Here is a 12,216-nt window from a genome sequence, read left to right as displayed (position 1 = left end):
GATTTATGAAACACTTCCCCTGCACCAATATAAATACCTTCATGTTGCAACCTGGCCCCTCTGAAATTCGTTTCAAAACCTGCCAGCTAATAATCTATCTTTAGATTTGCTCCTTTGCCGATTCCTAATGAATTATGTATGGTTAACCTCTTTTGGTTATATAAGGGCTATTCAACTAAGTTGCCTGTTGTCCCCACGGAGCTCTGCACACCTCCCTCACAGTTATGTCACCTACACCCTCAGGCACTGTCTTCCCTTCATTCTCTCTTCTCCACATCAGCTGCAGCCTTATAACGCACCCTCGCAGGGCAGCAGCGTCCAGAAAATCCCTTTTATTAAAAAACAGAAGTCGTTACATTCTGTTGTCCTGCCAAATAGCCCCCAAGTCAGAAAAGTTCATTTACACATATTTAAAACAAGCCTCAGGAAGTGTAAGCTCAAGACAAAAAAAAAAAAAAAAATACACACCTGTAATCTTCATGCCTGTGAAAGGTATTAACACCTCACCCTAAACAATTTTCAAAAGCCATGCTTTAGACCTAAAATCCTTGCCTGACCAGCCAGCAGGAACTGAAGACTGAGGTTATTTATCGTTTACCTGGAATGAAGTGTGTTGGCTAACTAGTCTGCTTGATTTCTCTTTGTATATACAGCTTTATAAAGGTGTCTGTGAACTAGGCCACTGGGCTGAGAAATTCCTGACAGCATACTTTGCCTATAAGAATGGCGATATAGATTCTTCTCTTGTTCAATATGCACTACTTGCAGAAATGGGTTATGAAGTAGCTCAAAGCAATTCAGCATTCATTTTGGAATCTAGTAAGATACGTTAAAATTCTCTGCAATTCCCCAATCATACATATGCATATATGACTTTACTGTAGGGGTATTTTAAGCCTTCCTAATGGAATGTCTCCTTTTTTTTTTTTTTAGAAAAAGCTAAAATCCTTGAAAAAGAGAAGATGTATCCAATGGCACTTCTCCTATGGAATCGAGCTGCCACTCAAGGTACAGAACTTAGATAAAAATGAGCACTACTTGGCCCCTGTCCACTATTATGCATCTGATTTGCTCCGGCTGAGTTCTTGGGCACATAGGCAGAAAGGTGCAGAATATCTAGCAGGTGGTATTTCAAACTGATGTTAGGGTCAGTCTTTGGTTAGAGGTCATTTCCAGGAACTTCTTTTGTTATTCTCAAGGTCTCCAGTTTAGCAAACCATAGGAATTTTTCTACGGCTCTGTCTCCATGACACCAGAACGGTTGTTTGAAACATGGCAGTTTTACTCAAGAAATCAGTTTTCTTGGTCTGGCTTCAGTCACTCATTTGCTGAGTTTTTCTAAACTTATCAGAGATATGACCTATGTTTCAATGAGTTTATATAGGTTAAATTACTTATGGCTCTAAGACTTGTTTGATTTTTCTTTTAGAATATCCCATTGAGGATTACCACAAGCTTCAGATCTCTATTGCAACCATTAGCATGGTAGCATCAAGGGAAAAAAAGAATTAATTAGCAAGATCCTCCCCCCCCCCCCCCCGCCGTAGGGAGCGCTGGTGGGAAAGCAGTGGCAGGTGGCATTTGCATCACTATGTCTCATTCCATTCTTTCCCTAAAATTATATTACTAATAGCAGAGAGATTCTGCAAAGCTGTCACTATTGGCATTTGGGTATGTGAGGTGCTCTCTTACGGTAAGAGAGCAATTTTACTTCCAATTAAATTTCTTAAAATTGTCTCAGGCTAAGGCCGAATCATCCCTTTTCTATAAGAATTGAATGGGATAAAAACAATTCTCAGCTGATGCTAATATGAGGCAGAAGCAAAAGTCACAGTGGTGCCTTCTCAGGTCCAGCCGAGCTGGTACTGCAGCAGCAAGCCATCTGTGTGATTTTAGTGAGAAATTCCCTAAAACAAGAAAAGTCTCTGTTTTCTAAAATGTTTGGAGTAAGGAAACAACACCAGCAACCCCTCAGCTACGGCAAATCATCTGAATTGTAACAAATACAGGTTTATTCCAAGCCAGGAAATGCTGTGGAAATTGCACTAAGGAAAAGAGACATTGAAAATGAGAGGACATTAATATTAAACAGAAGTCACCAATATAAAACTGTCAGACCACTAAAAATAATTGTGTGTCACCAGAGAGGTCAGGCATGATTGTCCCCAAAGATGTGGTTGCTGAATGGCTGTCTTGAGCTTAGGAAATCTAGTAATGGAAGTTAGGTTTCCAATCTGTCATTGGCGATGTTTCTTCCAGGAGTGTGAGGAGGGTGCTGAACCATAAGGACTCAGCCACCAGCCTGTGACTGTGAAATTGGAGGGGAAATCCCTCCCACTGTCTAGTGACCCCCTAGGAGCCTGTCAGGATTGCCACATGCCCCCCACCCCCATCAGTCCCCTAATTAGGGTGGAGCTGAATCCTCTGGAGAATCTGCTTGTTCACAACATTTCATTCTTAGAGACCTCAGGGGTCCTGCTTTACTGCTTGCAAAGCTTGAAAATGCAGAGTCCTGTTCTTTTGTGGCTGTGGTGCAGAAGGAATCTTCAGGTCAAAGGAAGATAGCTTTGGGCAAGATTAGAAATGGAGTGGGTTTCTCTTTAGAGCTCGAGGGGTCTCTTGCCTCTGCAGGCCCCTCTGAGCCCCTCTCCTGGACGTCATTTCTATGAGGTCTTACCCCGAGCTACCTGTACATTTTGAAGCACCTGAGAAGCCAACCCTGACAACTAATATCTTTTGCAGCTGAAGAGGTTTACGACGTTACTTCTACTCCAAGAAAACTAAAGACGGCTCATGGTATTACATTTTAGTATAGGGTTCCAGAAGACTAAAAGAACTTCAGAACCCAAAGGAATCAATTCCAAAAAATGTTAGGCTTTGCGTGAGGCCAAATGGGAAGAAAAACTTGGAAGGAGTCCTATAGCTCTTAATGATACACATCAGACCATACCACACAGGGTACTTTCCCCTTTTCCAAGTAAGCCTAGACTGTGCCAGCCGGGTTAGGCACAGCTGAAGTGGATGTCCTACATGAGCATTCCCTCGCCTTTTCAATCAACATAGCCCTAGTGAGTGGAAACATGGGCCCCAAAGAGACGCTTAGAGGCCATCCCTAAGTGGCCTTCACAAGACTGAAGTCTCATATCTTAAAAAGTCACATGAATTTTTTTCTACTCCTGAATATTTTCATGTTTGTTGGAAACTAAGATTGTAAAATACTTAACATCTGGGGGAAGCATTTCTAAAAAGTTTCCTACCCTGTCTATCCATTCATTCCATAAATATTCATCAAGTACCATTCTCATCCTGGTACTATATCAGTGATCAAGAGCTTCAAAATTCTCTCTCATGAAAGAGAGAGAGAAAATAAACTAGTAAACAAATGAGATAAGAGAGATACATGCTGTGAGGAAATAAAACATGGAGATGGGATGGACAGCTAGTGGGATGTGGTCTGACAAGGTAGTCAGAGAAGGCTCTAGAAGGGAAGCGACGTTTGCAGTGAGACCAGAATGATGAGTCAGAGGAACTGCAAACATGCCAGGCAGAGGGGCTTGAAGAATCTTACTGCAGGGACGCCGAGGCAAGAATGAGCTCGGTGTGTTGAAGGAATATTAAGAAGGCTAGAGCATCCCGAGAAAGTGACATGTGGTAAGCCCAGCCAGGGAGGCAGAAGACAGATAAGGCACAACTTGTAGGTCAGGTAAGGAATCTGGATGTTATTCCAAGTGCAAAGTGAAGCGCTTGGGGGTTTTAATACAGGGAATAACGTGATTTGATTTTACATTTGAAAAAGATCATCTTGGCTGTTGTGTGGAGAACAGATCGAAAAGTGTAGCTAAAAGCACATTTTGGAGGCTGCTGTAGTATTCCAGGCTTAGACTAGATGGTGGAGGAGCTGGAGAGAAACAGGTGTGTTTTAAAGGTAGAACCAACAGGATTTGCTGATGGATTTGATAATGAAAGTGAGGGGAAAGAACTGGGAATAATTCCCCTAGATTTATGGCCTGAAAAGTGGTGGTGCTGGCACTGATAGAGGAAAGGAACTGATGACTTTGTTCGGGGGAAGGGGTAGCAGGGAGTTAAGAATCTCTAGTGGATGTTTTAAGTCTGAGATCCAGGCAGAGAAGTCAAGAAGGCAGTTGTAAGAATCTGGGGCTTAGAGAGAGATGGAATATAGATACAAGTTCAGAAATAGGAAACAGAGAGCCATGGAACTAGATGAGGTCACCTGGAAAGAGAGTTGAGATAGAGCAGAGTGGAGGAGAGAGGAGGGGAAGGGAGGAGAGGAGAGAAAAGAAGGGAGAGGAGCTGGGGAAAAAGGAGTCAGTAACGAGCCCTTGATATTCCAACATTTAGAAGCTGGGTAGAGGAGGAGTCAGGCAAGAGTTTGAAAAGGACAGGCCTCTGAGGCAGGAGGGAAGTCAAGAGAAGAAAGGGCGTGGGCAGACAGCACCAGTGATTCCAATGCTGCTTAGTGGTCCAGTGAGATGAGGACAAGAAGTGACCAGGGGATCTGGCTGCGTGGAGGTTATCGACCACCTTAAAAATAGCAGTTTCTTGGAGGAGGGAGCAGCAGCCAGAGTGGGGTGGGTTGAAGAGTATGTGGGAGGAGAAGCTTTGGAGACAGTGAGTGTAGAACACACTTTTGAAAAGGCTGAGTGTGAAGTGAACAGAGAAATGGGGAGTAGTTACAAGGAGATGCCATGGGATAAAGGTTTGGTTTTGTTCATAGAAGATACCAAAGTGTGTTTGGATGACTCATGGGACTAGAACAGGGGCAGAAACTGGTGATGCAGGAGAGCAGAGCTTCAGGAGTGAAGGCTAAGAAAAGGAAGGGTGGGATCCAGTTTCCCAAGAATTGACCGACCTTCAAAAAATGAATCTAAAAGGTAAAATGGATAATTTTTTATTCTTTAAGAACATTTGTACTATACTGTGGGAGTTATCCTACAATAAAGACAGCTAGCATTGTGTGTCATATCCATAAATCATATCTAATTCTGATTCTGGGATTCCGAGTGTTTTTTTCTTTTTTTATATAGATTATCATTAGGCTGATACTAATGATTTACTAGGAACTACACATGAATCATTTGAGTTATTATTCTCCTTCTCTTTCTAATATTTCTATCAGGCAATGCATTCGCTAGAGTGAAAATTGGAGATTACCATTACTATGGCTACGGGACTAAGAAAGACTATCAAACAGCAGCCACGCATTACAGCATCGCAGCCAAGAAATACCACAGCGCACAAGCCATGTTCAACCTGGCCTATATGTACGAACATGGTTTAGGTATCGCAAAGGTAATTGTGCTGGTAATAATCCAACCTAGTAACGGCAGCTGTACAGGAAGGAAAATTTATAACGTTTTACATTTCATTGATGTCATCAATGTAGAGAAAACGACTTAATATTTGCTGAGTCCCTCCCACATGCCAACACATTTTATGTATCCTGATATAACCCTATGAGGTAGAATTTATTTTCTCCATGACGCCCAAGGATGGAACTAACGAGGAGAATAAATCTAGTCTTGGCCAATTTGATTCATAGTAAATTCATGCTTTTTCCAGCAACACTAGTAGGCCCTGCCCCCACTGCCTTCCACCCACAGGCCTTTTTCCATTAAAATTTCCATTGACTCACAAGCTCTCAGTAATAAGGAGAAAGTGAGAATGAGATCAGAGCTGGATACAGAGGTGGCATTAATCCAGAAACGTCTTTTGAAACACCCACTGTGTACATGACATAATGCCGAGTGCTCTAGAGAAGCCCAAGAAAACAGATCTCCATCCTTCAAAGACTAAACCCGACTTGAGGAGATGAGGTGTATTCATTAAGAGGGCTAACACTACAAAGTGATAGCGGGTAGATCCTTCAGACAGTCAGTGTAATTAAGGCAGAAGATGGCATTAGGGTCTGACAGGGTGAGAAAGGTGATTACGATAGCCAGGTGTTGGCGTGTTATGTATACCATGTCATTTAAGTCACATAACCACTCAATGAGACGCATCCTATCATTGTCCTTGTTGTTTGCGTCAGGAAATCACAGTGCAGGTTAAGTCATAGGGCCGAGTTTGCAGGGCTCATTGGTGGTGGAGCCATCATTCGAACCCAGATCTGGCTGACCCCACATTGCTGCTGGAAAGAGTTGGGCCCGGCACTACTGAATTTTCTATGCTTTCTTTTTCCTTCCAGTTGTGATAGTAATTGGGAATTATTGGTGGGGAATTTCCTAGCTGACAACTGCTCATGTGCACACGGCTGCAAGAGCTTCTCATTCAGGTGCCAACAATCCAATGGTAGAGACCCCTGCCTTCGGGTGCTCTCCTGTGCCTGCCTCTTGACGGATCACTTTTCATCATCCCCAGAACCCTAAGCAGTAGAAAGAATGTCAAATCCAAATGCAGTCTGTTTTCCCCATTCCTAGCAGGTGCAAGCTTCCTGTTTTATAACATTGGGGCAGGCAGGACTGGCTCGAATAGCTAGAGTGGATGATCCTTTGGATGTTATTAAGCCACACTCCCTTCCCCTCCAACTGTCATCCACATCTGTAAAACAGAACAGCGATACAAGCCCTGCCCCAGGCTTTGAGGATAAAACCAATAAGCCTTTGTGAAAGGGCTTTGTAGTGAAACAGTGTGTGGAATGACTTTTTTAGATCAGAAGAGAATGTGAGCGATTGCTAAGTAAGACTTCAAGAGGATTAAAGCTTTTGTTCATCATTCCCCATGTAAAACATAACAATATTGGTGAGAGGAGCATTGTGTGTATAGGATAAAAGTGACCCCACCCCATGGGTTAAATTCAGATTAGCTCTCCTGCCCCCATAAGAATCCAGAAGGACTTAACAGCCCCATTGTCCTCACAGTGAGGTCATTTAGCAGTGACTCCCTGGGGTGGGGAGAGCTGTCCTCTCAGGACACAAGGCCGACTACACAGCCCACTGTGTCGGGTGTTCAGTTTTCCTCCTTCAAGTCACTGCTGGCTCTCTCCTAGGCACTTTCTTCACAATGTCCAAAAGCAGTTGTCGAGACATATATTTCATACATCTAGAAAAACTTTGAAGTTTCTCTCTAGCCACATTTCTGTTCTTTTCGGTCGGGGTTCTTGTTAAATCGTGGGTAGTTCATTTTGATCAGTCTCTCTGTCACAGATAAATTTTTTCCTACAGAAAGTCTCTACCTATAGAAAAAGAAAGAGGCTGAGCTTAACCTCAGACCTGGACACGGGAATTTTAGATTTAGTTAATGAGGGAATTTTAGATTTAGTTAATTTAGTTAATGAGGGGCCATTGCTCTTTGTCTTTATTAATTTCTTTTGTTTAGCAATTAGTAAAATAATTACCAACTACCCAGGGGCCAAGTTTATTAATCTTGCTATCTCGTAGTCAAATTAATGAGGAGATATCACCTCTTCTAATTTTTAAAATGAATATGCTGATAATTAAAAGTTCAAAGCTTGTTCCATTTATGGTTAATGAAAGCAAAGCAGTTAGAACAGGCTTTCATAGCACCCAAGACATCGAGTAGTTATGCATGTCTTCAGCAAGGCTCTTCGCAATCCTCTCTATTAGTTAAACCTCATGCAAACCAGTGGGACAGGTGAGTCTAACATCATTACCAGGATTTCTCTGAGAATCAAAAAAAGTTTTGGTAAACTCTGAATGTAAGCCCCCTGGAAAAAGGAAGTAAGGTATAAATCGACTCTTGGTAAATCAGTGTAAAAATATGGGTCATTATTTTTCTCATCCGTCTTTAGGAAAGGATTTGGGACTAGGGTGATGTAGGTCAATTATCCCAATAGCTTCACTGAGAAACATCTCATTCCCCAGTTTCCGCCCTTGAGTTAAGCTCACTTGACTTAACTGTGGACCAGGACTGACTGTACCATTGTTTTGGGAACACAAAATAATACCTAGGGAGAAACTGAGAGATGACCTGAACTAATTTAGAAATATAAGCACTCGGCTCACAATTTGTTATGAAACTCCTTCTCAATTTATACTTGATTCAGAAGTCCTTCAAAAATTTAATAACCATGAAAAAAACCTGTTGCCCATCCTCTCCTGCCCATTCCTTCTGGCCTTATCCCGGTTCAGGCCAGAATTTCTACTTGTTGTAAAGGATCCTCAGGGGTCTCCCATTCTAGTGTTCTTCCTTGAACTGTGTGGCCAGAGAAAGCTCTGTCCACCAAAGATTTACCACCAACAAGAAACATCCACACTTGACTGTTGAATGTGTTAAACCATTGAAATTTGGGAGTTTATTGGTTGCAGATGTTAGCATTACTTTAGTTAACACACAATACAGCTAACGAAGCCCCACTGGGTTATTCTGGATAAAGTATAACTCTAGTACTGCTACCCCTCCACCACACTCCTCCCAAAAGATGCACACACACATGCACACAAATACAAGCCAACAAACACAAAAATAAAAGAATCTTACTGACCTTCTATTGCTTAATGAAGTCCAGACTTCTTACCCTGGCAGTCAAACCCTCCCTGACCTAATCCATCTTGACAATAATGGCTTGATATGCCACTATTTCCCTATATATCTTCTAGACTGCTTTTCCTTTCCCCGCAAGACCTTGAACTGCACCCTCCTGACCTTAGGTCACATCACCCCATTTGCTGGAATGATCTTCTCCCACATTTTTGCCCATTGAAGACCAATCCATTTTTCAAAGAATAGCTCCAGTATCATCACCTCTATGAACCCTTCAATGAAGCCCTAGATTTAAAAGACATCTGCTTCTAAACTACCATGGTAACATGCCTTGCTTTTCTTCATTCATTTATTTACTCAAATATTTATCAAGTCCTTGTTTTGTGTCAAGAAGGATCTGAGAACAAGACACCCTTCAAAGCGTTCATAGTCTACTGTGGAAGAGACACGTCCATAATTAAAGTGAAAGCCCAAAATGATGTGCATGCATGCACACACAAGTGAAATACTATAAACTTGTTAAAGAGGAAACCATTCAGGTAGAGGAATCAGTACTGTCAGATTCTGTTCTAAAATGTTTTTGTAACATAGAGTATAAGACACACATGATGCTCTTTTTATGTTTTCATTTTTTTCCTTTGTTTTGTTTTTAAAATGGAAGAAAGCAGGTATGTTTTAAGATACTGACTAGAAAATCTATCTAAATTAAGAAAAAAGGTGAGAGGAAATGAGTTTCAATATATATAGTTAGACCTACTAAATAACACATTTTTTGGATCCTACAGGGAAAACAAAACCACATCTACTGAATAAATTATAAGTAGATCTGTCAAAAATAAAAGTAATTATGGCACGAAGCATTTTTATTTTTTTCATTTGTCTGGTCTGACCTCCTATGGAGTGTTAGAGCTGAAGCTTTAAACACCAGAATAGAATTATTTTCTGGAAAGGCCAAACTAAAGTTTGACATTAAAATGGCCCCCTCGGAAATATGACAGGACAAAATATACATCTCTTAGAAATGGTCATAACCTTTCTTGAAATACATGTCTATTATCTAATGAAATAATCAGAAATGTGCAAAAAAATTTGTGTGTGTATACCTTTATTTATTAGAAAAAAACCCTACAAACAACCAAAATACTCCAAAATAGAGAACATGTTATATAAACTATTGTGTGGTGGTATACTACTCCATTATGTACTTTATGGCCTAGTGACTAAGTGAGCAGGCTAGACGCAGACTCTCTGGATTTGAATCTCAGCTCTGCCATTTACAAGTCATATGAATTTAGATAAGTGACTTAACCTCTCAGCGCCTCAGTTTCTTCATCTTTAAAATGAAGTTAATAATATCATCTGCCCTACAGAATTGTAACAGGGTTTAAGTAAACGACAGTGGTGAATGTCACACAGTAAATATTTAATAAGTACTAGCCATTATTATGAAATACTGTACAACCATTAAAAATAAAAGTATTATAGGCTAAAGGAATATCTTAGGACATGGTATATTTTTTGAACTATATCGTTAACTTAAGAAAACAGAAGACAAAGTATCATACAGAATGAAAAATTCCTAAATTAAAAGTATGTATGTATGAATATATACAAAAACACTGGAATGCTGGAAGGATGTGTATGAAATATCAGTAGTTACCTCTGTACAGTGAGATTGTGGGTGTTTTTTCCTTGTTTGTTCACCTCTGTATTTTCAAAGTTTCCTCTAATTAACATATTTATAATAAGAAAACAAGAATGAATTATTCAAAAAACTACCTCTGTCCCAGTATAAGACATTTTTGATGACACCCAAAGATTCGGGGCTGGAAAACTCCTGAGTCATGTAACTGAACAATTTTCACAAACCAGATCCTTTATTGCTGGAGAATTCTATATCTTTAAGTTATAAGCAGCTTTTGAACATGTGAGCATAGGGCGGTACTTTGGCACACCTGACATTAGAGTTAGAAACACTTAAGAAGTCTGTAGATAGGTTTATATAATCTCCTAAATCACTGAATTTAAAGCAAAATAAACTCAAACGTACCACAGAGAAGTTAAATGTAAGTGGACTGGATGTGCAATGGACTTAAATAATGAACCCTAGCCATCATCAAAGCACAATTTATCACGGGGAATTTTCTTTGTGTGAATGGTTTGGATTTTTTTTACTAAGTAGGATCAAAGAACAAGCAGTCTTTTCTAGAGTCTAGTAATAAAATTTCTTTTATATGGGTTGCCCTAATTAGGCAGAAGGGTTTAGGATTTTCTTTCTCTGCGAATTTTAAAGAAAGACTTTCCTATCGCACCCCACCCCCATTGCGAATCGTGAGGCCACCTCGGCCGGGAGCCAGCTCATCCCACTTTAAATGGTACTTCTCTGCTATTTTTCATTATAAGCTAAGCAACTGAATTGTGATGTTTGTGCCTCAAGAAATAAATTAATAACTCTTGCCTGCCTCAAATAAGAAGGAAGGAATGAGATATCGACAAAGGTTGCCTCTCCTTGAACGTCCCATCCAAGTTAACATGCCTGTCACGTGTGGAGGTAACACCGCTGTTGTGATCTGTAGGGTGCTTTCAAGTGAACACCCTCTGAATTTGTTGGAATCAGAGACACATTTAGAGTTTTTATAACATCCATTTTCTCTGTTGCCAGGAAGATTTGTTTGGAACAGTCTCCTGAATTTTAATTATTTTAAGCAAGCATTATTCCTCTTTCTCAAACAAATGCATTTACCAGTCCACGAAGCTTTGGAAAAAATTAAGAAATGACAAGCAAAACATAGCTGAGAGGACACCACCCAAGAAATGGGTTTAGCAGAGGCCTCAAGTATTCACAACTCTTGAACCCTGTGTAACGGGGGTCTGGGAGATGGAGAGGAGAAACAGAGAGATACTGGATGAGCACAATTTGTGGAAAATCCCTCTTCTTCCCCTTCTTTTGAAAATAATCCACAGGCACCCAAGCAAAGTATAATTCTGGCACTGGCCTAGGGTGCTTCAACCTTTAAAAGCAATTCTACTTAGCCTTTTCATTACTCGGTTTGGGAAAACAAAGCAAATATAAAGCAAACAAAAACAAGCCGTAAGTAGGTGAAAATGAAAGATTTTTGATCTACCATGGCGTAATTTAATGGGGAAAAACAAGTTCCTAAAAATATAGTACGTCATTTATGGAATCAAATTCCAGCCTGAGGACCAAAATAGTTTATTCGCTCATTCCTCGTTTATTCACTCATTTGATAAGTATTATCAAAGACTTGCTATGTGCTTAGCACTTCATTAAGCACTGGGAATTCAGGGGTGAACAGGCAGTGCAAGCCCTTGTCTTCAGGGACCTGGAGACAGACAATGAATAAACAAATCCCATAACTTCAGGTATGATAAGTACTAGGAAGTCACTATCTGTATTGCCATTTGTTTGGGGAGATGTACTGTTAGTGTCTGTTCTCCTGCCCCTTTAATTGGAATTATACTTAAGGTCTGGTCCAGAGATATCCACGAAAGCTCTTTGGAGTCTGTGTTGGTTTTCTATGGCTGCTCTAACAAATGACCACAAATTCAGTGCCTTAAAACCACACACATGTATCTCACAGTTTCTGTAGGTGAGAAAGCTAGGTGAGCTTGACCGGGTCCTCTCTGTAGGGTCTCACAGGCTGAAATAAAGGCTGTGCTCCTTACTGAGGGCTCTGGGGAAAAACCTGCTTCCAAGCTTATTCAGGTTGTTGGCCAAATTCAGTTTCTTGCGCT

General features: G+C 40.6%; 1 protein-coding gene across 1 annotated transcript in view; it reads left to right on the top strand.

Annotated features, from left to right (window-relative positions):
* Positions 1-12,216, top strand: part of SEL1L2 (SEL1L2 adaptor subunit of SYVN1 ubiquitin ligase) — a 61,059-nt gene that overhangs the window by 47,958 nt on the left and 885 nt on the right. Inside the window, exon 12 of the mRNA XM_060123425.1 lies at positions 934-1,008. Coding sequence (XP_059979408.1) covers positions 934-1,008 — 75 coding nt within the window. The remainder of the gene's footprint in view (positions 1-933; positions 1,009-12,216) is intronic.

Source organism: Lagenorhynchus albirostris, chromosome 15 (assembly GCF_949774975.1).
Source record: "Lagenorhynchus albirostris chromosome 15, mLagAlb1.1, whole genome shotgun sequence".
Taxonomy (NCBI): Eukaryota; Metazoa; Chordata; class Mammalia; order Artiodactyla; family Delphinidae; genus Lagenorhynchus; species Lagenorhynchus albirostris.
Note: the sequence above shows the minus strand (reverse complement) of the source record. Positions and strands in the feature narration are given on the sequence as shown.